Raw genomic sequence first — 27696 nt, forward strand, 5'->3', positions numbered from 1 at the left:
AAACACAACCTGATTCCCAAGGTCAAGATACATTCCCCCTGCTTGATCCACTTCAAGGATCAATATATGCTCTCAAGCCACATTCTGCTTTGATACACCCAGGCAAACTCCATGGTCTTCAATAGAAGTGCACAGGTATAACTGGGGGCAGAATTTGATCCTACAATCAGAACTTAAGTTAACAGCTCTGCTGATAACACAAAAAAAGAAAAGCCAAGTAGTGCCAACAAATAGTATCTTATTGATATTTATTGGGCTCCCCATGGGTGTAGTAGTAGACCATGCTGCAGGATTGTGGCCTTCAATTTTGCCATTTTTGAGTTACTTCTGCACAGAAAAATTAGGCATTTATAGAAACAATAAAGCCTAGTAAATTATTTCCCTACTTATTTTGTTCAAAATAACTGAATGGGTTATGTTTAACTGTTCAAAATAATTCATTTTGGGACTAAACAAAGACAAAAGACTTGAAAAAAAATGAGGGGCTTTCTTAAATTATAGTATTCTTACCACTACCAGAAATAACAATCGCCACAAAAATATATTCAGATAAAGTCTTAATGCTTCACATTCCTCTTTCCAATTTACATAAAACACTTTCACAGTTCCTCAAACAATAGGAATATTGTATATAGAATGCTAATAAAAATACTTCATTATTTTAGAAATCCAGACTATCTGTGGAAATATTTAGACTATAAATATGAAAACAGAAATAAAATGGATCCTACTTGTGCTAAGTCATCCTTCAGGCTTTTTCAGGTCAACGGATTTGTTAGAGTTGCAGTGTTATTTTAGCATCCAGCACTGGATTTCAACCAAACAGCCAGCACAAGGAGGAATACGCAGCCAATATACAGTATGACAACCATGGATTGTGAATTTACCTAGCTCAGATCAGAGGGGCTGAACAAATCATTATTATAACAGCTTCACTGTGTGCTACTTTTTAAGAGTAGATGTAGTATGTTTCCAACAATTCCTTCTCTAAGACAGAAAACTCAACCATACCAGGCCACCACTGCTTCTATTTCAACAAATTGAGATTTGGGCATTTTTAGCTAATGGCAGGTGGGTGGCAGGGTGGAGGACAGGGGAGAGTTTCACAAAGTAACAGTCCAGACTTCAAACCTCCAATTATTGAAAAGCTGGTTAAGAGAGTCTAGAGAACATGTTTTATTATGTGGCATGCTTTATGCCACCTCAATTCCATATGTAAACACTGACCCAGCCAATGCACAAGTAACTACGGAGCAGTCATCTTATAAGGGCATATCCTGGTTCCCATTCCACACTCGAATGAAGAGGTTAACCAAGCAACCATAAGGAAAGCTGCAGTGTACAGCGACTCCTGCAAGCTCAGAGCTAGTGGAATCACCATGTATGTTATGCACACACACGGGGCAGATTCTGCATGTTGGCAAGCAATCGCATTTTCACCAGGCCCATCCGTACACAACACCTAGCCCACCTGTCATCACCAGATTCTCATGCAGTGGATGAAGTACAGCTGTATCATTTCTAGTTCACCAGGAAGCTGAAACTGCAGGGAGATGAGAGCTTTGAGGGTGGTTAGTGGATGAAAATCAAAAGGAAAAGAGAGGGTGTGTATGCTCTGCACCCCATAAAGACTCTCATCAACTCACAGACCATACAATTTAAAAGGAATTTCACTGAAGCAGAATTCACTAGATCAGTATCTGGTGAAGTGTCCTCCACTGAGCGTTAAGTATGCAGACTGAGACTTTTGTATGTCTTACGTAACATGCTGGCTAAGTGTGACAAGTCTCACTCTAGTGGCTAGTCCATGTAAAGAATGGGAGCTTAGCTCCAGTTGAAAAGAGCTGTATGTTGATGCTGAAGTTTCCATGTTTGACTCTTGTTGATAGCCTATACTAGCACATGCTTTCACAAAGTGACAGCCTATCCGAGGGCTTATCATTCGTGTTGTGGGAGCACCTTGGGCTCCAGATGAGATCGGAGCTGCTGTACTAGGCACTGTTACAAACGCACAGTAAGAGACCATTCCTGCCCAAAAAGCCTTACATTCTGAATAGGTAAGACAGATCGAGAAAGGAAAGGAAAAGGGAAAGGGTGTTATTAGACCCATTTTACAAATGGAGAACTGAATCAGAAACAATGCGTCTTAAAGTGACACGCCCAAGATCACAGAGGAAGTCTGTTTCAGAGTCAGGAATTGATATTCTGAATTCCAACCCAGAACCTTAACCACATGATCATTTTCCTGCACACTTCATCTGCTCAGAAAAACATCTAATACTATGCCCAAGCATGTTGTATAAGACCTATAGGGGCTTCTCCATAGAAAGGAAAAGATCTTCTCTCTGTCATAACATAGATTTTACATGCAGCAATTTAAATTACATCATTCAATTTATATTGTGGATGAATCGCTTGGAATTTTCACATTAAGAAAATAAGTTGCTTTTAAAGATCAGAGAATATAGTACAAATGCCTGAAAAGGCTATTTTTAGATGCTTCTTAATTAAAGAGAAGATAAAAAGCCGTACTGGTTTTAACTAAATTTTGTTTCAAAAGCAAAGAACATTTAAAATGTCTATCCAGGAAAAAAAAAGTCACCAAATTTCAACTCAAAGAGCATTTTAATGGCTGGGTGAAAAACAGGCTTTTTAATGGAAACACTGACAGACAAAATATAAAAGGAGATAATTCAAACATAAAGCAGTTTCCATTTGATTAGATCTCAAACTCGTTAATACTGTACCCAAGCAACAGGAGCAACATGCTAAAAATACAAAAAAAATGCACTTCCCAAATCTTTCATCCTCATTAGTTTTGCTTTGCTCTCTGTTAACAGTACACTGATTAGATTTCAATAAATCCAAAGGACTTTTGCACACATTCAACAGGACTTTTGCTATTATATGAACTTGCTGGACAACTGTTGGTTGTGTGTATATACCTAAACAGATTCATGCAACATCCTTGAAGTGTTTGGCAATAGTTCCTGACTGATCACCAATAAATACGACACTCTAGACAATCTTCCTTGGAAGTAGGTTTAAATTCTTAAAGCCTTTTATTTTAGAGGGTTTTTTTTTTTAAATGAGCCTTCGTTTCTCTTCCTGGCTGAAGGAGAACTGGATTGAAGGCACTCCTTAGAAAAGACGTTGAACAGATCAGGATAGTGTCCAGGGGGAAAACACCACTGTCCAAGCTATTTTGTGAAGCATAAGTGGCATTAAATGGATGGGGACATTCGGTGGAGAATTTCTCTGGGGCAGATAAACAACAGGCTAGTGGAAAACTGGAGACAGAATTAGCTCCAACTCAGCCTGTCATAGGTGACTCGTGGTAACACTTGGGAGGTACACTGCTCCCATTCCCAAATTTTAATTGCTAAATGGGGTGCCCCCGCATGGCTCCTGCCTGCCACTCTGAATAGCCTTCCCTGTACTCTCTCCCCACACAGGCACCAGTTGCCACTGCATCCTGTGCCAGTTCTTCTCCAATCCCTGGTGCAAGAAGAAAGGAGGCGGCACACCAGGGGCATTTCAGGAAAAAAAGGGGAAGCAGCAACGCCAGAGGCATCAGTTACTATGAAGGTCTGATTTGTTCCAGCAGCAGCCTAGTTGAGGACCAGGGGACCACAAATGGTTCCATACGGTCCCCACCATCCTCCAGTCAAACTTGGGCATGGTGAAAAGCCTGTCCCACACCCCAAATTCTGATTCTCAGCTCCACCCAAGCTTCGCTGAGTGCAAGATGCGAGAGGGAGGAAAAGGAAGCTTTACGCTCCCCTTGCACTTTCCTGCACATGAGAGTAGGACCCCCAGGATAAGGTAGGACAACCTCATGCTGTTTAGCCTCAATATTGATCATATGGGGAAAAAACAGTCACCTCTTTGTGGGGTGAAGATCTCACAATAAAAATCCTTTATACTTTCCTGTTGTTGTTCAACAGAACTAGGAAAGATCAAGTTTGATATTACAGATATTTCTATAATGAAAAACACATAAAACCCTTAAAAAACCAAGCCACCTCTCAAATCCTTCCTCTTACATCACAAGGAAGGAAAAGTACAACTGTTTTGGAAAAAAAAATCCTCAGGTCAGCTGTTGCAAACAAAAAGATTGGTTACATTCTTTCTGTCTGGGAAATGAAGCAGAATGCCAGACAGGAAAGGAGAAAAACGACAAATAACCACTTCCGTTCATGAAAATAAGTTGTTAAATAACAAACAATCAAAATAATATTTTCTGCATCTACAATGCCTTCCATCCTCCAGCATACACATATGTACAAGCACCACTGATTGACAGCCAACACTAGGATGAATGGAAATTACCTGGTAGGAAACTACACTATAGAAAACATGGACAAAGCCTTTGCTCCTAGGGCCAGATTTTCAAAGATACTTGGGCAGTGAAAGATGCAGAGAAGGTGCCTAGTGGGATTTTCAGAAAAGACCCAAATCAGGCAAGGCGCTTCATTTACATGGATTTAAATGAGCGTTAGGTGCCTCGTCTGCTTAGGTGCTCCTATAAATCTCATTCAGCACCTGTTGGCATGTTTAGGTGCTTAAATATCTTAGGAAAACTGGTCCTTAGTAATATGGGATCTTGAATGTCCATGCTGGGCAGCAGGCCTCTCCCTCTTCCCTCCCTTATACAAGTTAGAATTAACAGAGACTAAAATGCAACCAGCAAAGTAGTTTCTAACACTGTCACTTTAAAGAGCTATAGTCAAGCATGAATGAGATCACAGAACAGGTCAGAGTGCCTCTGTAAATCAGTAATCCATTCTCACTTCTCTGTACTTCTTTCATCTTTATGTGCATACCTAAATTATTCTTCATTTCTTATACACCGCAGTTTGTTACAAAAATCTGTAACAGTGAACAGTTTAAAAAAAAATACCCTGCAGCATGTTGGATTCACTCTAATTCTGGCACTCCCTTTGATCATACAGCCCAACTGACAAATTTATCGGACATTATATTTACTTATAACAAGGACATAACAAAGTGACTGTCTTAATAAAGAACAGATTTTGAAGCACTCTTCGAGTTTTACAGTGTTCTATCAGGAAGCTAATTTAAAAAAAAAATTTTCAATGTCCCAGCTGTCTGAGAAATTAAGGACTGAGCATGTACTGCCATCTGGTGGTGGTTTCTCCTGTTTGCAAATAATTAATAGGTTTCCTAAGAAAAGGGATCTAGACCAGTGGTCTCCAATCTTTTTTTTTTTTTTTTTTTTAAACACAAGATCACTTGTTGAATTTCAGTCAATTCAGCATCTTCCTCAAACCAAAATACCTTGCCCTGCCCCACCCCTTCTTTGAATCCCCTCGCTGCTCGTTCGGTGAGGATGGAGTACAGGGACAGAGGAGAGGAACACCCTGGTGGTGTCTGCGCTCCTCTCCTCTACCTCCCCCACTTTGCACAGCATGCAGGAAGCTCCCAGGGGCAGGTCCAAGACAGAGGGCAGGGGCAGAAGGCAGAGTAGGGGATGAGGGGGGAGAAGCAGCTGAATTACCAAAACTTAATAGCCTCCTGGCCAAACCAGTCAGGATCATCTGTCAGAGGCTTCAGGATCTACCCATAGATCCCTATCTCCTGATTGGTGAGTGGCCACTGATCTATAGTGTCATGCTCAAACAAAGCGATTCATCTCAAGTTATTTGCTTCATTGTTTCTTGTGAGATAAGGGCCTTTGCAGAATTCACTACTCATCATTATGGCAAATCCCAAGGAGACATGGCATCCTTGTTGATTGTGCACCACCTGGATTAATCTCCAATGAGGTCTCCAACCAGTGCTCTGTTTGGCTATTTAGCTGATGTCCAGCCCAGGCAACCTCACTGTGTCATTGAAACTTTTGTTACCCACAGGATTGCGGGTCTTGTAGCGGCATTCCTTAGTGCACAGGCTTTGGAATTTGTGGATCTTCAATTGTAGTATGTCAATACCAAGAAAGCAGCCAAAACCCAACGAGGGCTGATTGGGGTGGTTGCTTCAAATATCCTTGTTTTTTATCTTGTCCTGTCATTTAATATGGAGCAGCTGACAAAGACAGTAAGAATCAGAAACGTCAACCCAGTCTTCTCCAGACCTTCTCAATGCCCATGTTTCATTTCCATGCAATCTAGTTGGCATAACTGTGGTTCTGTGCCTCTGTATTTTGTGGCAAGCTTCACGTCACAATGTCCACATATGCCTAAGTCTCCATTATTAATTGCATCCACTTAACAGACATATAAGCATATCTACCATTACCCCAGTATCCAAAGGCTGATACTTACATGGTGCCTTAAAGAGTGGGAGAGGGGGGAATGTGGCAGGCAAAAACCAGCCTCTCCTTTGGCATCTTGTGGTTAAAGATCCCTGACAAATTCAAACTCCCCTCATCAAAAACTGAATAAGAAGCCAAAGCCAATGCACTTTGCATGCCCTTATTATATGAGAATTGCTTTAATGGACTGGGTCGTCTGGTATCCTGTTTCCAAAATGACCAGCAGTAGGTGCTTCAGAAGAAGGTGCAAGAAAACCTTTTACTGATTAACCTGCATTTGGGAATCATTTCTTCATTATTCCAGGAAATTAATCTTTGCTTATGTCCTAAAGCATGAGGACTAATATCCCTTACATTTTTATCCTAGCTAATATTTACGGTGGTAGATCTCACTCATACAAATATCTAGCTCTTTTCCTAATCCTATTACATTTCCCGGTACTTTGTAGCAGTGGATTTCATGGGCTAATTAAGTGTTGTTGGACTCTGGGAACATATCTTCTATCAGCTTTAATTTTAAGTTGAATTGGCCTAAAAACTCTGCCCTGGTACAAATCTACTTACTTAAAATCAAATACACCAAGATTCTTTGACCCTGACCATCCACATAATAACCATTTGTTTGGTTATTTATTGTATAATATGGTTTACTGAAGCTTTTTTTTTTTTTTTTAACTGAGACATAATATGAACCAGAATAAGTTTTAATAGATGTAGTAAAGCAGTTCTAAAATTATTTTCAAGAGAAAAAAGAACTTTTATCAACTTCTCTCAAACATCTTTGACACAATCTTCCATATAGACATTGAGAAGTAGTGAATGGGGGGGGGGGTGGAATTACCTGGTAAATAAAATATAATTCATATAACTTGTAGTGACTTCTGAAGTAAGGGATGCTCACAAGTAGTGTAGAACAGTTGTGAAATTGAAAGAGATACACCAAACAAGCCCCAAAACCCAAACCTTAGACACTGCCAAAACCCACACTTCTCTTTGGACAAGGGCTGAACCTGACCTTTTCAAGAAATGTATGCACATGAAAGTTGAACCATGACCCCTCAAAACTGAGCATGTTCTGTGGAATTTGGTACTTCTAGTGAACAATTCCTCCAGCTGGACTAGGGATATTAAATATTGGTTAATTGAATAGTTGATTAACTTCATGAGTTCTTATCTGTTACTCCACTATTCTATAGTCCTCAGGGTGTGGCCAGCAGCCAGTGCACTCCGGCCCCACACCAAAGATATAGAGGCAGCAGCGTGGGGTTGCAGCAGCCTCTGTCCAGGGGGTGAGTGAGCTCCTAGACCTAGCACTAGCCAAAACTGAGCCAGGCTGCCTGCCCACCTGGCTCTTAATAAACTTTAAATGCAGAGCTGCAGCAGGGATAGGTCCTGGACCCTGTGCAAGCCAGGACTGAGCTGGGCTGTCAGCCAGCCTGGTAAAAAAATTTACTAGCAGGGGAGGGGAGCAGAACGCACGTTGTCTATAGCATTAACCGATAAGCTTTTGGTGGTGATTAACCGATTATACTATTACATCCCTAAGCTAGACTGTGGCTCATAACAGAACTCTAACTCTTGGATTGTTCTAATCCAAGGCTCATATCCTGACACTCTGAGAAGCCTATGAAAAATTCCACTGAAGTCATTAAAATTTCACATGGGCACATAGGTCTTCACTGGTGTATCGGATGGCAGGATCCAAGCCTAAGTCTGTACTGCATGAGAAATAACAGGCCAGGTTCATTGCTGGTGCACTTCCACTGATGGAAGGAAATATTCTGGTGTGCCTAAGAGCAGGATTTGGCTCTGGATACTTAAATTACTTTGTCACAAGGATGCTGGAAACACAAGAAAAGCATGGGAAGGTATAAGAGTGTTGGACTTCAACATGAAAACAGCAATATCAATGAAGGGATAATAAATTGTATTTATGGGACACTCAGACTTTACAGCATCCAAGTACATAAAGTATCTCAAACAATAAAAAACTGCCCAAGAAGATCAAAAAGGTAACATCCCAATAATCAGATCTAAAACATCGTAAGATATGCCTCAATAACCCACCAAACCAATCACAAAACACACACCTCTTCTAGGAGGAACAGAGGTATCATATATGCTATTTATAGGTACAAATTTTAAGCAATCTTTTGTGGCCAATATCAAGGCTTCAATCCTATGGTCTTCATACAAAACTCCTACTGAAGTCAATGGGATTTTTGCATGAGTGAAGACCCCAGTCATATGAATTTAATACCCGATGAGTCCTCTACCCCCATAAGCATGGGCTTAAGTCCCACTGACATCAAAGATACTCACAGACTTAAAGGCCTTGCTCAGTCAGTTGTCATGGCACTGGACAGGGAGTCCAGAGATCTGGATTCAGCTCCTAGCTCTACTACTGACCTTTATGCAGGTCGTTTTTCCTCTGTTCCCCTTCTAGCCCTTTGTCCTGTCTCTTTACACTATACGCTCTTCAGTGTATGGGCTGTCTCTTACTACAAGTTTGTACACCAAGCACAGTGGAGGCCTGATTACAGCTGAGGCCTCTAGGTGCTACTAGAACAGAATTAAAACAATAATCTGACAACAGCACCCTGCATTTGCAGGGGAAAGGTTAATGATCTAGCAGGTTGTTCCTATTTCCAATTGCTAAGATCCTATAAAATTCAAAGTTGCCAATTTAACTCCTTCATCTTAACTCAATCAGACTATAGCAACAGCAGAGTAAGAGGGACCGCTACTGCCAGAACTGGCAATGGCTCCAAAAGTCCCACCCTATTTGACAAAATAAAAGAATTATCATGGACTGTGCTAACAAATTCCATACTGTCTTGTGATTTTTGTCTGTCACCGTTGTATTCTGGTTGCCTATCCAGAGGTCTCTGAACAAACTAGGATTTGAAATTCCTACATGTACTTTTCTTTGTTTTAGTGCAGTGACGCATGAATCCCACTGGAGAACTTAAATATGAAAAGATAATATTAACCCTGAATTGCTTGCTTTTATGGCTCGGTGCATTTAAAGTCCTCAAATACCAAATGTTGGTACATTTTCCAATAAAGATTTCCCAGTTTTATAATCACATAAGTAGTGGCCCACACACGCGCCAAGGGAGTATAAGAGGTGTGTGTTTTAGCTTAGCACAATCAATCAGCTGCCATCCAGTTCAAAGAGACTTTTATCCTGGTGATTAGAACACTGAAAAGGTTAGCTTTGGTCATGAGAAAGACACAGCTGCTTGGGACCCAACCTGCAGCATCTGAAATGCTGTTCCTGGAGCTGGCAGCTCCAAGCCAGCAGAGACAAATTCAGGAGCATTTTACACTGGATACACTGAAAGAACTAAAAAAAGTGGGAAATACATTGATGTTTTGCAGCACCACAATTTTTCACTCAATCCTACAAATCATCAGGAGGCAGAGAAAGGTGTCAAGATGTCCTGATATTATCAGGACTATCCTGATATTAGCAGTCTACAATATAGGCAACCTATTCCCTCTTATCTGACTTTTGCCATCTAGTCACCTGGTGGGAAGGTGGATGGGGAGGGGGATTTAAAAACAACTTGCAGAATCTTTGCTGGGTCCAGTGTTAGAAAAGAACATTTGAATCTACTGACTCTATGAGAACAGAAAAAACTGCATAGTGCTAGAATTAAGGGTGCAGGGAAGTGGTGCTGCAGCATCCCCTAGCCTGAAGTGGTTTCCATTATATACAGAGTTTACATTTGGTTCACTGTTTCTCAGCACCCCAGTACACAAATTGTTCCAGAACCCCGGAAAAATTGTGAGCTGGCTCTTAACAGATATACATTTGCCTAGAGACACTGACTTAGGAGGACAATTTGGGTCAGTTCTTTGGGGATGAAATCCTGCCTCGACTGAAGTCAAAGGCAAAATTCCCCTTGACATCAGTGGACTCAGAAACTCGCACTTACAGTTTTCCAGCAGGGAATTTAGATAAGGGCTGCTTTCTGATGTCACTATTTGGGGAGTGTTTATGCCTGAGGGAGCAGAGTTCCAAACACTGATCACTTGGGAGCCATCTCCACTCACCTTCTAAGGCAGAGCCCTTCCAGGGATGTACTATGCGGACGTACTGAAAGATGCACCAAGTAAACACCTGCTATGAAATACAATTTACAGTAGCTCAACTGTGACAGAACGTGTACCATTACACGGGGAGGGAAGTCTAGTTATTCTTGAATTTCTGTTCCGTTTGCATTTATTATTCCACACCAGATATCTTAAACAAAAACAAGTGATGCCCATGTGAGACATGGTTAATAAATCACACCGTGAGTAATCTCACTCCACTGCAGGAATGCAGACAAGCGCTCAGTAAGCCTTGCTCAACTGATCTAAAGTCACCTCACACACATTAGATGTCTGCCTCTTTATAAATCTTTAGCATGGCTGGCTGGCTGAGGTGCCCTGCCTGACATGTGAACTGTACAGAAAATGGTTCACAAGCTTTTATGACAGCTTTCCCTTTAAACATCTCCACCAGCATGTTTTCCACACTTCAGAGATGCAGTAATTAATTGCATCTCTCAAGGCGCAGCACATAACCATTGTTCAACCTGAACTCTTTCCCAGCTTTATTGCACTGTGCCTATGCTGCTCTCCATATTGAAAACCTCCTTGCCAGTTATTTCCTCAGGAAACCTGGTGCAGAGGTTTAAAGATTCTAAACTACGATTCCGCACACATGGCAGCACACCCCTACTGACCTGCAGATTTAGGATGCCCTTGTTAAAACCTTTGTTCAGATGAAGTCTGACTTGGATGAAAGCAGAGCCAGCCAGTACTCCTCAAGGTAAACTTGGAAATCGCCCACTTCAGACCTCCCCCTCCCTAAAGGGCAATGAAGAGAGATCTTTTCCTCTACTCTAGTCTTGTCTATTTAGCCTGCAAGCTCTTTACGGTAGGTCTGTCTCTTGTAACATGCATAGCACCTGGCACAACAGGGCTCTGATCTCAGTTAGGGGCACTAGCCACTACTATAACAGAATTAAAACACACAGAATAGAGCCAGCTGGTTTTAGACAAACTGGGAGCACACCACAGCAATGCAGTGAAGTGAGGCTGGCCAGCGAACTATAAAGGGATTGTCACAGTTCCAGTGTTAACTGCACCTTTGACCTCCCTCCTGGCTTTCCTTGGGGGCACCTGCATAAGGTTTCGGAATTTCAGAAATCACCTCTGTTGGGCAGAGACACACGCATACTTTTGCACTTCATTGTGATTTCCTCACCGGTCATACTGGGGCCCAACACCTTTGAGTTATCCTCTCTTCAGGGGGTTACAACTGTGCATACCAGTTACCAAGTAGCTTTCACAAAGCATTACATGTTTATTATTTCAGGCAAAAGCAGTATGGAGAACACTTGAAAAAGCATTCCGATTCTGGTGCGAAAAGCTTGCCAGGTCACCCTTCGGTCTTATGAGGCCTTTGTAAGCCAAAGCTCTCCCAACCTTTCTGTAAAGATTGCCCCCTCCCCCCCATTCAGAGAGAGAGGATCCTGTCAGTGTGCTGAATCAAAAGAAAGCCCCATGTTGATTTAACTCAGCCTTTTTATACCAAAAGCCCCTTCTTTATCGGCAGGTTGCAAGAAGGCCTAGTTTGAACAAGTTCCAGTTAGCCAACTAAGGGGTACCACTCCAAAGGCGTTTGAAGTTTCAGCAACTAGCGGTAAACATCATTGCACAAAGGATAAGGGAAGGCTCGAAATAGCACGGTATATCAAAATTTGGTGCTGTGTAGATACGCCAAATTTCAAAATAAGCTATTTAGAAATAGATTTGAGATAAGAGTCACAAATTGTGTACCTTACTTCAAGTTTAGGGTGCTGTGGAGATGCGCCCCCTATTATTGGGACAGGAGTAATAAAGCTTTGTTATTCTTCTGTGAATCCAGGGCAACAGAACTGCACTTGGCATTTCCCAAATGAGGGACTTGCCCTCAATTAAACAGCACTCACTAGGCAGAGGACATGAGTTCCAAAGCCCACTGAGTAGAGAGAGGATGGGGAACAGGTAAGGGGGGAAGCTATGCTTAAGTGCTTTAGACACCGTTTGACCTGTCCTCACTCCACTGTGAAATAAGAAAGCTAATTTGGACTCAGTTGAGAGTCTTGTGATGTGCTGCAGAGCTGAAATCACTAAAGCCTAAGTATTAGACCTGCTATGGGACAGTGTCTCTGGTGAAAGAGACTACACAACATACAGCAGCAGTGACGTTCCCCCCCCCCCCAGTGACAACTGAAGTCACTGAGAGCTAAAAAATCACTGAGAGCTGTGTTAAAGTGAGAGGCCTGAAGACATTTCAGTGAGCTGGCAGAGAGGGCCAGAGCACAGCTCTGCAGAAAAGTGCAGGGGCCAACTGGTCGGGTGGCTGGCCACGACGGGCTGCACGTGAGGGCCAAGCAGCAGAGCGAGTAATGTGCCTCCTTTCCACCCAGGGTGGGAGGTGAACTCTGCAGATGGCACTTTGAATCCTGAGTTTACACTGACCAAGGACAGCAATTGTGAGTGGGGTGCAGGGAAGGGATGGGCATGTTAAAGGGACTTTTGGGTTGCTGGACTGAAGACCCTAAGGGGAAAAGGACACTACCCAACCTATTTGAGTATGTGTCTTTTGCTCATGGTTTATGTTTAAGAACTCTGCTTGTGGTATTTTCCCAAATTAATGCAGTTACTTCCCTCCTCGTGTTAAAAGCTTTTGCTACTCTCAGACTATGTGCTTGCAAGACAGGAAGTATTGACTCTTAGAAGCACCCACAATGTGGTGTGTAATTGTCCCAGGTCACTGGGTGGGGACTTCAGCTGCTTTTGTGCTGTACTGTTTAAAAGGAACCCCTAGATCCTGAACCTATCCCAATTGCTGCCAACTCTGACTGGCAGAATGATTGTATTCAATCAAACTATGGCAATTCACATCAGAAGGATATGCACTGGTGCAACTAGTGACAAAATCTGATCCAACAGTGAATGAGACAATTGAAAAGAAAAAGACAGAAGTTGTCCTAAATCTACTTATGTTTGTCCTGTAATATAAAAAAAAAACACTCCAACAGCTATGAATTAGAAGAATGTACAGCACAGTGTTGTCTGGTGCGAGGGAATCACACCCAGTTTTGTTACATGGTACCTCTTCTTATTTAGATGCTGTTTTTACCTCTGCAGCTAAGTAGTTTCCAGTTGCTAGATGTTTAAATCTGAACAGGCTATTCCATTGTCCTGCCCCTCCACGGCACGGATCATGATGTACAACCTATATACAGAAATACAGATTATCAGTCATACCAATCAACCATGAGAATCACACACAGATAAAACAGTGCATTCAGAGATACTGCTGTCTTCATTACACTAAAATACTAATTCTACTATAGTGAATGTTGTCAATATTTTGCACAATATGAATTCCATGATAATAAAATATTTTATACAGTGTGAAATTCTGTGCTTAACCTAAATCTGCCATAGATCATATGTAGACAAGCCAAATTTCAGAAAAGCCTCTTCCAACAAAACTATCGGAAAAAGGTACACAAGTTGTGGAGCATAATTTGTGTACCTTTATCCAATAAAAAGTGGCAGTGTAGACATAGCCTTGGTCTCTCATATCCTGGGACCAACATGACTACACCATCAATACAAACATTAAAAGTGTCACAGCCCTTTTTGCTAAGTATATATGATGACATCAGGATAATTATATTCTGACTGGCCAAATATTCCCACTGTCATTGGAAGAGGCTAACGTATTCTTTCCTTTATGTCTTCAACTGTTTTGTAGTGTTACTTCCTGCGTTCCAGTTTGGTGGTGTCTTTTTCTAAGTAACAAGTCAAGTGGTACATAGATATACAGGGCCCACTCCTGCAGTTCCCTATCCAGGCAAAAATGTAGGTTTGCCCAACTAAGAAGCCTTTTGTTTTCAAAATGTCTAGCAGTTTGGGATCCATGGATAGGGAGGAAGTAAAGGTTCTAAGATCCATCAACTGGTCCATTTTCTTCTTATGAGAACAAAACCTGCTAATCTTCTAAGATACACTATTCCCGTTCAGCAAAGCACATGTCTAATTTTAAGAACATTCTCTGTAGAAGAGAAATGAACTCAATTAGTTTGCTAAATTGGCGCTCTGAACTATTGCCATATACCTTTGTAGCAAATACATGTCTCACCTGAGATTCTGTGTATGCCTATCTTGGACCAGATTTATGCTAGGTTTCAATTTGGCCCTTTGCTTCTATGCAACTATATAAAGCAAGAGAACATCCTCTCCCCTCACAATTGTAGTAATAAAGCATCTCTTAAGCATTCATCCTACACAAACTGCTTCATACAAATATTGTTTACTGGGAGGTATATGGTGATACCAAATGATCAGGCATGATGCATAATGATGCATTTTTACTCAGTGCTGCATTTGCATCCTAAAATATTTATAATGGGCAAAAAATACCTCTATTTCCCATAGTGCTTTAGAACTTGTTGCAGAAGTGGCTGACTGGCGCAATGTTGTGCGAAGGAAGATATGTTGTTTCTTCTCATATTCATCACAGGTCAGAAACTTCTCTTGCTCTGCGTGGAACAGTCTAACAACGTCCCCCTAAAGAAACAGAGGAAGGAAGTAGAAGACAAAGCAAGTGGAAACTCTGAGCAAGAGTCTAAGGCTCTAAGCCATATGAATCCAACAGAGTCCACATGATTTTCACTGGTGTACATGGGACCTATCACTTTATTTTCTATTGCTGGGAACTCATGCAAAACAGAGAAAGCATCACGGTTTACAGGACAGACAGGCTAGGAGTTTAAAGTCTGTTCTTAAATAAACCCTGTGAAAGGTTAACGAAAATAAAATCTGCTTTGAAAGCATGACACTGAAAAGATGATGACAGTCAACGTTGGGATGATTTAAGTTTAAGGAATTTTTCAACTGGTTTTCTATTTTGGAATAAGCATAGTTAGTGCTTGATGAAAATGAGCAGCTGACAGCACGCTCTAGAAGTGTGCATAAGGCATAATATAGCCAAGGGTTGTGCAAGCTTCCCCTCCACACAGTTCTGACAATGTACCTCACCATGGAGAGCAATACCTAGTTATTCCTGTCCTAGGCTTTTTCTAACAGATTCCTAAAAATACCAAACTGAGCGTTGGTGCTGTGATGATAGAGAGTCAGGTTCACTTATGAGCCAAACCATAAGACCTCAACCCAATCCTCATTTACCTTAAGATCTCAGATGCTTTTGACCCTACTTGTCAGATCCTTCCTTCTTGATCTGTCATCCTTTGCTTTTGCGACTCGATCCTCTCACTTCACCTTTTGCTTATCAAAGGTCTCTTTCCAGAAAGCCTTCTCCTTCTCCCCTATCACTTCCTGGTGCTGAAGGGCAGACTCGGTCCTCTTCTCCTCTCTCCACTTTTTCTTAAGAGGATCTCATTGGCTCACCTGGCTTCAATTGCCATCTTTATGCTCCATTCCTGACCTGTCCTCCACTCATCCCAGCATCTCTCTCTCTCCTCAATGTTTCCTCCTAACTGTCTTACCATCCATTGGAATGAAATCTGACTAAAGCTGAACTTCGGGTCCATTCTCCACTGTCTTATCTTTTGGGTGGTCACTTACACCTCTGCTAGATGGGTCTGAAATACTAAACATTCTGATTTGGCATCATGTCAAGTTTCCTGGGAACAAGCATAAGTTACAGCATAAGTTTCCAGGGCAGGGGAGGATCAGAACCTTAGTCTCTGTCCCCCAAACTTTACACACTCCCTGAGTTTTCTCTGTCCTCCCTGCTGCTCGGTGTTATCTTTGGCTCCTTCCTCTCTCTTGCCCCACACACTGAAGCTGGATTCAAGTCACACTACTCCTTCCTCCATCTCCTCAACATTTTAAAGCTCCCACCTTCTCCCTCTCCCCATCCAACTTCAGGTTTTATTTCAGCCTCACCACTAAAGCATCCTCCTCTCTGCTTTCCCTGGCACCTGCATTTACCTTCACCTCTCTAGACCAATGTCCTTGCCTGCAGTAACCCCCCGCACTCCGAATCCCTCCAGTGGTTTCCCCCTTTTCCTCTGCATCAGACTCAAGCTTCTTACCCACACTTCACAAGTTAACCCCCCCTCCTTCTCTGTTCCTGTCTGTTAGCACACGGCTCCTGCACACTGCCCCGTCTGCTCTACTAACAATGCCAGTCCCCACCACCTGCTTCTTCCACAGGCACCTTCCTGCTGTCTTCCATCTCACCCCTAAGTATGCAACACCCTCCCCAAACTGCCGTTTAAAGCACCCGGCCTGTCTTCCTCCACTTTCCTCCTCAAAACCCATTGCTACCATGAAATTGCCAGGTGATACCAGCTAGTGAAGGAGCACCGGAGGACTGCGTGTAGTTTTATTTTAAATAAATGAACAACTGCAGCAGAGCCCTTGAGTTGTGCACATGATTCATTTTTACAGCAGCAGCATCTAATTGCTGGTGCTCGCACCCTCCAACTGCTTGTTATACTTCTTATAGTTTTAGCCAAGATGCAGAAAGAGAGTGTAAGTTGTTCAAGGCAGAGACTTCCTCATATGTTTGTACCACATCTTGCCCTGCAGCAAGCCAGTTTCTTCCTTTGCATTATTATACATGGACTGGTATAGAGCACTGGAGAAGTATTCTTGGTAATGCAAGATAGCTCTGGCTGTTCCAGTAAGATGGTTTTCTATTTCTACTTCTTTGTAATATTTCCCCTAGATGCAATTAACCTCATCATGGTTACACATCCTGAAATTCAGTACAGACAAGATAACAAATAGGTGACTCATACTTACTCCTTTAAGAACGTCTTCTCGGTAGCAACTGTATTTCATGAATAAAGTTATTTTCCAGCTTGTGTTGCAATTAACAGCATTTACCTGTCAAAAATATATACATATCTATAGGTTGAGGATTTGCTGGTTCGTTAAAGACTAAATCAGCATTAAATACACAAAAGGGTACAGTAAGATCTTTTTGTTCCTGGTAATGGGGTTCCCATCTCATACAGTTACACTGATAAATAAGGATTGGTGACAATGATAAGGATGGATCTAGAGTGGGCCAAATGTTTAACTAGTTTAGTGCTTTCTAATGGGAGACCCTAAAGGCCTGAGCCTGAGAGAAGCTGAATGACTATCTGAGTGACTATTGCAAGAGAATCAGGTACTCAACTCCCAGGAAGCTGTCAGGGCCTTGTAGAATCAGGCCTGAAATAAATACATTTTGTTTTGCCTTTAGGTTGCCAAGTACCTGGGCCATTCTCTCATGGGCAGTAGCAGCAGAGGTAGAGATGATGTATGCTGCTGACTGGAACCGAGGATACCACCTATGCAGAGAGCATGCACATTCTGAACTGCCAGCTACTCCTCCTCTGCTCAACTCACCTCTTTGCAGCCTGGATTATCTAGAAGCTCTATATTGCTGGCATGGAGAGGCTGTCCTGCGTTGACTGGCATCAGCACCACTTTGTCTCCCACAACTATCTGAACGCCAGAAATAAACGACAATTTAGACGCAGGTAATCAGCCACGAAGCAACGCTACACATAGGGCTCAGCTCAGCAGATGCTCTTGGACCTTCACGTAGCCAACGACCTCCAAGGACAATTCAGAAACCACAGAATTAAGTCCCAGCCAGAGCAAGCACAGCTCTCAAGTGAGCAGTACAACTTCAAAACTGCACCCCAACAAGTCTCAGTGACCTTGCTACTAGATCCAGGCAGGATATGTTGGTGAAAAAGGTGGTCCTATGGCCCTATCAATTCCAGGTCTGTAAAAACAAACCAATCCAGATAAAAACTGAATTAAGTGCCCTTCGTTCCCTTGCACTGCCAGCCAAGTGGTAGGTAAAATTTGAAAGAAAAAAAAAAAGTCCAGAGTTTGTGAAAAGGATCCCTCTGCAGTTCTTGCTAATAGTCTCCATCCTTTTGTCTTTGATTTCCCAAAAGCCTTAGAGGCTTCAGGCCAGATTTGTATTTGTCTGTTTTATCAAGTTCAAATCAGCCTAGATGAGAGACTGAAGCCCAATGTGTGAAGCCCCATGTTTGGACTGGTCTGAGTTAGAACAGCTTAAGGAGGGCTCTATTTTACTCCAGCTGGCTTTGCTCTCTAAGGCTATGTCTAGACTACATTCCTCTTTCGAAAGAGGAATGTAAATGAAGCAAATCGAAAGTGCAAATGAAGCACAGATTTAAATACCCCACACTTCATTTGCGTATTCACATCTCAGCACTTTTTTAAAAGTGAAAGTGCAGTCTAGATGCAGTTCTTTCAGGGGGAAAAAAAACCTTTTTTGAAAGAACCCATACTCCTCATTTTTTCAGGAGTACGGGTTCTTTCAAAAAAGGGTTTTTTTTTTCTAAAACTGCATCGAGACTGAGCTTTCACTTTCAAAAAAAGTGCTTGGATGCAAATGAAGCACGGGATATTTAAATCCACACTTCGTTTGCACTTTCGATTTGCCTCATTTACATTCCTCTTTCAACAGAGGAATGTAGTTTAGACGTGCCCTAAAAGATCACATACCATCTGTGAATCAAAGTGCAAGCATGCTCTGCCCCCTTTCCTGAAATGCACCTATACAATGGGTGATGGATGCCACAGGTGCCTGTCATGCCAACTGAAAGATCCCTCCCTACTGCAGAAATTGCCAGCCAGCCAGCTATAGCCAGATTCCAGCTCTTGTGCACTGCCTGAGCTGCACGAGAAGGACAGTTCTGGAGAAAACAACATGTCAAATGGTCTTTCCAACCTAGAAAATAACAACAGATTCATGTGACAAGAATTCAGCTCACACCTAACAAAGGGAATATCTTAATATCTAATAAGAATAACAGTATTAGCCCTGCTCCAGCTTTGGTGTTGATGCTCTGATTTAGTTACGGTGTTCACAGCAAGTCTAGAAGCACACAGACAGAGGAAAACAAGGAAGTGACTTCTAAAAACTGTGCTCCATGTCATGAGAAATGCTGTGAGAGCCATGCTTTTTTGGAACACAAACACAAAGTTGATTTCTGATTTGCTAACAATGCAATTAATAAACACATTGGGTCAAATTCATCCCGCGTGTTACTGCATTGAAATCAATGCCAATGAAGTTGGCACATTAAGAGTTAAATCAATTCTGGTACGAAAATAAGGTTTCATCATGCTCAGAATACATGTCAAAATCCCAACAGATCCAAAACCAGGAAGTTTATTAAGGGACTCCAACACAATGATGAAAATGTGTCTGTAAGGTGCATTACTTATGCAATACATTCCTGCATGCCATGCTTCACACAGACTTTACTTACAGCCATGTAAGAAGTTAAGATCAGACAATTCATTAACCAAAATAAACCATCAGTCTTGTATCCTGCAGAATTGAATCAGGACTTCAAAATCCATTGAAAGTACAGCTAGATTATAACAATAACAAAAATTACTGAGAACACATAACCAAGCATCCCATTTTAAAAAAGGAATTATCCAATGAGAGTTAAAATCTAAGACTGTGCCTGGGGGATGGGGGGCAGAAGTAAGGAATACAACACAGCAGTGCGGATCCAGACACAGATCTGGGAAGGAACTCTGACTCCTACAGACATCTGAACCGGTTTAATTTTATTTCTCGCTCTCACTTTGTGGAAGTAATTAATTAATACGTCTCTGGTCTAGGAACTTTCACTTTCCAACCCAACTAGATATTTTCTAAGGTATGATGCAATTTACCATTAAATCAATGAGAATCTATCCATTGACTTTAGTGAGAGCCTAACCATAACCCTAAAATCTCTGGGCCACATCACAGGGTGCAAATTTAACAGGAAAGCTAATTTAACAGGGCATCTGGCAATTCCTCTTGCAAAGAGCAACCACCAAGGCCACACAACCATCTTCTACTCAATCCCCTAGTATAGTGGCAGAAGCCATGGCCAGAACACACTGTACTCTGGCAATCCAGGGCCAGAAAAATGGCCCCTAGGAAGTCCTTGTGACTGGTAATTTAGAGCAACCCTGAAGTCCAGTATGAATTTGGAGTAACTTCATCTACTGCAGTGTTTCTTAAACTTTTTAAGACAGATAAACACCAAATAATTTTTTTTATAAGGAACACCAAGGATTTTTTTTTTGAGGGGGGGGGGGGGAAAATTCAAGGGAGGAAAAGGGTCGGGAAAAAGTTATTAAGCAAAAAAAAAATCACCCGCCCTTGCCCCTTTAAGGGCGGCCATTTTGAATTCTGTTCTCCACGGCACACCCCTGACTGTCTCGCGGCACACCAGTGTACCACGGAGCAGTTTAAGAAACACTGATCTACTGAGATACTTCTATGATTACATTACACAGCAGGTTTAGGCTACTATTCTGCAGGCTGCTGAGTAGCTCCTATGAGTGGCTGACTATATTCATCTCCCGTGGCATATCAAAATACCAGATACAAAGCAAGTTTAATGCTCACTTCAATTGGAACAGTTTCTGGCCTTCCCAACCAAATCTTCTATGGAAATCAAATGGAGATTTATTTGATGGAGGACTGCAGAATTGGGACAAAATTACTATCAGTTGCTAGAACGTCTAACTGGATATTAATACTTAATCCGGACTCAACTGCTAGAATATATTAGGTAATATTGTTCAATCACTGTGACAAATGTCTATTGAAGTTCTCCAAAGAAGGCAGTGTAAAATCAAATTTAAAAAAATCTTTGTATTAATATTTTTAAAAGACAAATCTCACAATGGTAAGCCGTGAGGATAATGTTTACTTATGCTAACTGAATTTACATTGAAATGCAAGGAGGGTGTAGGATTTTAGGCTTCATATTAGCAAAAGTTAAGTTTTGTTAGTGAGTGAAGAAGAACTATAAATAGAAGGGACTCGAGGCATAATCTTGGGCATGCACTAAATATGTTTTTGTTTTATCTGGTTTCTGCAAGTATTTTAAGGGAAAAGGTGGATGTTCTGTAATACTGATAACTGCAGAAATGTGCACTGATGCAAATGATAATTAGAATGTTTGATATTAATAGCCAATAAAGTAGAAGATATTTCAGTTCTGGGGTGTGGATAGTTAAATATGGCAGTTGAAGAAACATTAAATCCATCTTTTTACCACATTAAAATTTACTATAAACAGGGTAGCTCCCAATTTATGGAGAGTTCCACACACGGTCATACAGAGCTTAAAAGACGGATCCAATACCCATTCTTGGGAATGTGAGAATAAAGTTAAATTGTTAGTCCATAATTCATTAGTGCCCGCTTGCTTTAGTTTTATCGTATAATAAAATATGGATTTTATCCTTATTGTGTCTCTCAAAATTCCTAAACTGAATTTAAATGCATTAAATGTGACCCATGAGACAAATCCCATTCATTCTAACAACTCCCTCCAGCATACTTGATAAACACTTTCCTCCAGTGCATTTTCATAAGAAGCCATTGCATTTTCTTTGGTGAGCTCATAAGACAGTGCTACTGCACATGGCTACTGCAGGGGAGAGATTTGCTGAGCACTTCACAACTGACAAGTCTGCCTAGGAGTCCCAGGTCCGGTCTGCAAAATAAAGCTGCCAGACCTAGAAATTTGCCAGTTCGGATCCATTGCTTACAGGACCTAGTGGATGTGAAACCATGATTTAAAGACTGAGTTTCAGGCTTAGGGCACAGTTCTTTTATCCCTCCCATCATGATCTCTTCTTACATTCTATCTTGAGCTAATATGCAAGACTCACCTGAACTAAATAGGAAACATACCAGTTAGAGATGGAAAAGACCCACCAGATTAACAAATCTAATCCCCTCTCAGAGTTGGGCATAGTATTCCTGAGAGGATATGAAGAGTTCAGTGCATGGAAAAAGCGCAGCATATTCGCCAGAGACCTGCTCTATGGACCTGACAACACAATTTTCCCCTTTTTGCTGAATGTTCTTGCTTTTTGTGAATTGATTTCAGAATCCAAGAGCTCTTTTCCTACATCCTGCCCCTCAAATGTACAATGATATGGGTTCACAGGTGTTGTAAATCAGTGTAGCACTACTGATGTCATCATTATTACACCCATTTCCATCAGCTGACCCTCTTTCCACTGTGCAACACCAGTGTAGAATCAAACCCTGGATGTTATCTTCTCTCTGTAATTTGAGGAAGCATTATATATTTATGTACTATATATTCGGCAAAGACATTGTTTAGAAATAACTGTGCTTTTTGAGTCCTGATTTATGACAATAACTAAGAAATTCTTCCTCATGCCTCCCTTTGCTTTCACAATAAGCAACTTTGTTGAGAGTCAGTATTTTCACCTACATTGTCACCTTCACTCCTCAGCTTCCAAAACGGTTGGATGTAAAACCAGGACCCCTCATTCCCTGCAGCATCCAGAGACACCCGCATAGCATTCTTCTCCAAGAGAGCTGGTAACCTCTTATTGACAGTGAGATATTTGTTGCTTTTTATGTGCAGCAGCTGTCAATAAAACCAAAAGTTAGGATCCTTCTGACTTTCTGTCAGGGGGTTATTTAAAAGCTTTTGGCAATTTTTCATGGACTAATAAATGAAGGCAAAAATCAAACCTGAAAAGAGACCAAAGGGAATAAATCAAGCAAACAGTTACTGCACAAGAGCCTACTGGCATCAAAAGAAAATAGTGTAGTGATCAGACACCACATAGACACCAGGCTCCTTCTGGGCAGTGCAAATCAAGACCAATGAGAGATAAAGTCATCACCCTCCCCTTGTAAACCTAAATGCCTCACAATGCCTTGCTGCTGTAGCTCCCAACTGGGGCCGCTCACCAGCAGCCTACCAGCATACAGGCCGCATGTTGGACATTGTGTGCTAGACAACCCTGCTTCAGAAGTTCTAATCCCAGCAGCCTCCAGCCCCCATCAGCTTTGGTTACAACCAGCAAGGGGACTCCAAACACATTGCCAAGCCCATATTTATTTCACCAAACCACATGCTCTGCAATGACCAGCTCTCTACTGGACAGGTCAGAGAAATAATATAGTTCATTTGTTCTTCTAAAAACACAAAAACACATCAAGGTTTATTAACTTAACTGATGTGAACACACACTTCCCTTTAAACATGGCACGGAGTTGGTTTGTAATACAATAAAACAAATGTATTAACATTAAGATATAGGTTAAATCGGGTTGGGCAAACTATCTGGCCCGAGACATGCACCTCCATATGGAAATTACATGGTGGGCCATGAATGCTCATGAAATTGGGAGTTGGGATGTGGGAGCTGAGTGAAGGCCCCAGCGAGGGATTAGGAGTATGGGGTGCAGAAGGGTGCTCTACGCTGAGAAGAAGGGGTTTGCAGGATGGGAGGAAGATCAGGGCTGGTGCTGGGAATGAGACACGAGAAGGGGCCTCAGGGATCCAGGCTGCAGGCAGTGCTTACCGCAAGTAGCTCCCGCAAGCAACAGCATGTCCCCCCGCCCGGCTTCTATATTAAGGTCCTGCCCCATCAACATCTCCCACAGGCTGCAGTTCCCAGTCAGAGAGAGCTGCAGAGCTGGCATGGGGAGGGGCGGGGGGGAGGTAGCATGCTCAGAACACATGGCTGCATGGAGCCCCAGCATGCTCCTAGATGAAAGTTCTTTGCCTAAGCAGGTATCGTGCCTCTATGCAGTTCTAGAGACCTCATCCCCGCACAAACGTGGTTGAAGGGCTTATCCTTCTCAGCTTGCAAGAGCTCTGGCTTCTTGTGTCTATCTAGTGATGGATGCCTAAAACAGCTTTCCGTCCTGTGTGCCCAGCCTGCTGTCCCCCCTGACTCCCAATCAGGAAGCTGGACCTACCTCATTCTTTTCTTCCATTCCTGTGGGCTTCCCCCAGTACATAAATGGGGCTGTCATTGTTTTGATCCTACCATGCGTAAATTTACATAGAAAACAGATAAACTGCTTTCCTCCGATCTTTCCTCCCCACATATACACACTTGACCACTTCTGTCTCGGCAGGAACTATTCGTCCCCTCCACACACTTGAAAACACAGTATCAATACCAATAATTCCTAGTACATTTTACAATTATAATAATTACCAATGTGTTACAGGCATTGAAGGGCTTACATGATACACAAATATTAAATCAGCCAATTCAATTGTTTATTATTTGAGTTTTAGAGTCCCCTCCCTCCCATCTTGATGGCTCAAATAATGTTTCTCCTCCCTGCTGGGGCGTAGCCAGGCGGTCTTTTTCCCCATTTGTTAGCTGGATAGCTGAGTTTATCTGATATGTAAATACAAATTAATGGTCTTTCAAAATACTTTAGAAATAACTGCCCAGTGGTGAAACCACAATCCTTTGTTTAGGGTGGGGTAACTCTTGTTGAGTGGAAAACACATTTTATTAATTATTTCAGTTTATGTCTATAACTTCGCATCAGTTGTGTGCGCCTGAATTACACAGTGACATGAACAACTGAGTTATGAGCTTTCCGATGACATGTTACACTACACGTCTTAGATCCAGTTTATAATCATGGTCAAGTAAGTTGAAACTCACAGCTTAATATCTGGGTGCCCCTTGCCCTCTTCCCTTGGACTGTTTTTAACGGCACTACCCTTTTAATGAGATTATTCATCTATAGGCCTGTTGGCTGTGTCTACATTGGCATCCCTTTCCGGAAAAGGGATGCTAATGTAGCACTTTGGAATAGGCAAATCCGCGGGGGATTTAAATATCCCCCGCGGCATTTGCATTAACATGGCTGCCGCTTTTTTCCGGCTTGGAGATAAGCCGGAGAAAAGCGCCAGTCTAGACGTGATTCTCCGGAAAATAAAGCCTTTCAAAGTAGGAATAAGAGATCCTCCGGAAAAGGCTTTATTTTCCGGAGAATCACGTCTAGACTGGTGCTTTTCTCCGGCTTATCTCCAAGCTGGAAAAAAGCGGCAGCCATGTTAATGCAAATGCCGCGGGGGAGGCCAGTGTAGACACAGCCTTTATGTTAATAAAAGTTTTACTGAGCTTGGGAATATGACAAAAACATGACAGATAAGGAGGAAGAATGACTCCTGTGATATATGATGTTTTGCAACTTCATCTAAATCATGGATATGTATATTTACTTCCAAAACAACATCATACTGAAAAATACTACTCTGGCACATCATTAGAAAAAGAATACACAGTACTTCTGGTATTCTTTTAAAATGAAAGAAAAATACAGTATAATTGTTTTTACTACATTTTGTTTACCTGCTCAGTGACAGCCAGAATTGCAACATTCAGTTTCATATTCCCAATAACCCTTGAAATGAAACATCTGTTTCCCTTTCAGCTCTGAGAAAACGCACAAGCAGCTCAGTGGCTTACCTGTATGACATTGCTATATTTTACGATGTCACCCAACAACTTTCTGTTCTCGCATTCATTCTGCTTCTGTTCCAGTTCTGCTGCATGCTACAAAAGAATCAGTTACTTAAATAGGAAATCAATACCAGGGTTCATCTATTGGAATGGCTAGGAAGCATAAGAAATAGTATCATATTAAAAATGTCTTCTTCAATGTACAGCTCTTACTACACTATTGATAAAAAAAACATTTAGCACCAGTCTCTTGCTGCTTCTGAATTCTGTGTACTACAAACATACAGCTACCAGAGGGTCATTCAGGGTTTATATTCCCCAAACTAAAAACAATTCACGATTTATGGATCATGGCCTAGCTGCATGCTATTTTAGAAGTTCAGTAAGAAGAAAAGTATTTCCTGGTGCTTTGTGTCATCCCAAATTTTGGGGAAAAAACAGTTCCACCCTCTCCTTTATTATTTAAAAAAAAGAAGATACATGGACATTCTAAACCAAAACACTTCTAGTTATCTCAGAGGTACGGTAACTTGCAGGAAAAAGAATTGCACAATGATTCCACTTTTATAGTACTTTCGTACAAGAATCTCAAATTTTAGAAATGTTTAGAGTACCGTGTCACTTAGTGAGTGATTTTATAGATGCCCCAACCTAGGGATATAAAAATGTGTTTAAAAAAGTAACAGTGTAACCTCCAAAAATCATAGTGTAAGCATAATACTGTAGAGTCCACAGCAAAGCCACCTCACCAGGAGCAGGGCCAACAAGGGCGGCTGGCTCCACTACTGGGAAGGCTTCACTGTGGCTCTGCAGCCAGTTCCCTGGCTCTGCAGCAGCCCCTTCCAGCCCTGCCCCTGGGGGAGCCTGCATGGAACCTGCGGATGGGGGGGCCATGCCCACTACTGACAGCGGCTGCTCTGGTGGGCCCTGTGGGACGAAAGCAGCCTCCTGCCTGCGGTGGGCATGAAGCTGCTCCAGCCCCTACCAATTAACCAGAACCAGTAAACTGCACCCAACCCTGCAATGAATGGCATGTGGGAAGGCTGCTGTACCTACACAGACACAGTCCCCACCCCCACCCCAATGACTTTACTGGGACTCCCTGCTCAGAGTTTAAAGTGATTTGCTCAAACAGTCTGTCAGTGGCCAAGGACTCTTCTCTCACATCCACTGTGTCTGATGCAAAGGAGGGGAGTGCATGGTGTTCAATAATGATGAGGTCCCAAAGAGCCCCCACTTAGACTGAATGCAATAAAAACAGCCTTGTTGGAGGTATTTCAGGCTGAAGGTGTGCAAAAAGGCTCTCCATGTCCCTTGCCAGACTCCTAGAATTCAGACCTGAAACGACCCACTAAATTAAAAAGAAAGCTCTTATTAAGTCAGATATTTGAAAAATGAACATTATGCCATAGGAATCACCTGTGCTTCACACACAGAGAGTCAAGAAACACTCCCTATCACAAAGAGCTGATAATCTAAGGCAGGGCAGACAGGTAACATGCCAGTCATGGAGGTTGGAGGAAGGAGTACATAAAGAGGTTTGCTATGGTGGTCTGATATTCAGCATGGCAATTCTTTAGACATTTGTTATGGTTATTTCATTATACTGTAATTCTACCACTGGACTACAGATTTAGGTAACATGGCTCTTACCTGTAGTTTCTTAAGCAAAGCTGCTTCTGTATGGTTTCCTTGTTTGGCTTGTTTGGCTTTCCAGTACTGCTTCTGTGCAGAATATCTGTTCATAGGACACACCTTGAAAAGGCAATCTGCAGAAAATTTGAAAAAAAATCCTATAAAAAGGGATGTTAAAAGATGCTTCCCTTATTTGTTTGGCTGGGGTTCTTCTGTTTTGTTTTTTCAGCAATGCCTAGATACCACAACGCTGAGTCGTAGATTAGATAGAAAACATTGGGACAGTAATGAAACCATAAATGTGGAGGAAATAGCTGAGTCAGCCATAAATCTTTCAATAACTATTACTCTCCCACTTAGCACAGGCTCTCTGAATACCTAGTTTAGGGCTCTAAGCCATAAGCTTGCAAGTAGTATGTAAAACTGCATTTTTTTCA

The 27696-nt window shown here is 41.9% G+C and overlaps 1 protein-coding gene across 2 annotated transcripts in view; it reads right to left on the bottom strand.

Moving 5' to 3' along the window:
* The window catches only part of ITPR2 (inositol 1,4,5-trisphosphate receptor type 2), a 319703-nt gene that overhangs the window by 230698 nt on the left and 61309 nt on the right, over window positions 1-27696 (bottom strand). For both annotated transcript variants that reach the window (XM_075898795.1, XM_075898803.1), the window contains exons 3-9: window positions 27278-27393; window positions 25631-25717; window positions 22606-22764; window positions 17699-17797; window positions 17108-17191; window positions 14756-14902; window positions 13464-13559 (exon numbers count right to left, since the gene is read on the bottom strand). In XM_075898795.1, coding sequence (XP_075754910.1) covers window positions 13464-13559; window positions 14756-14902; window positions 17108-17191; window positions 17699-17797; window positions 22606-22764; window positions 25631-25717; window positions 27278-27393 — 788 coding nt within the window. The remainder of the gene's footprint in view (window positions 1-13463; window positions 13560-14755; window positions 14903-17107; window positions 17192-17698; window positions 17798-22605; window positions 22765-25630; window positions 25718-27277; window positions 27394-27696) is intronic.

This window comes from Pelodiscus sinensis, chromosome 1 (genome assembly GCF_049634645.1).
Source record: "Pelodiscus sinensis isolate JC-2024 chromosome 1, ASM4963464v1, whole genome shotgun sequence".
NCBI lineage: Eukaryota > Metazoa > Chordata > Testudines > Trionychidae > Pelodiscus > Pelodiscus sinensis.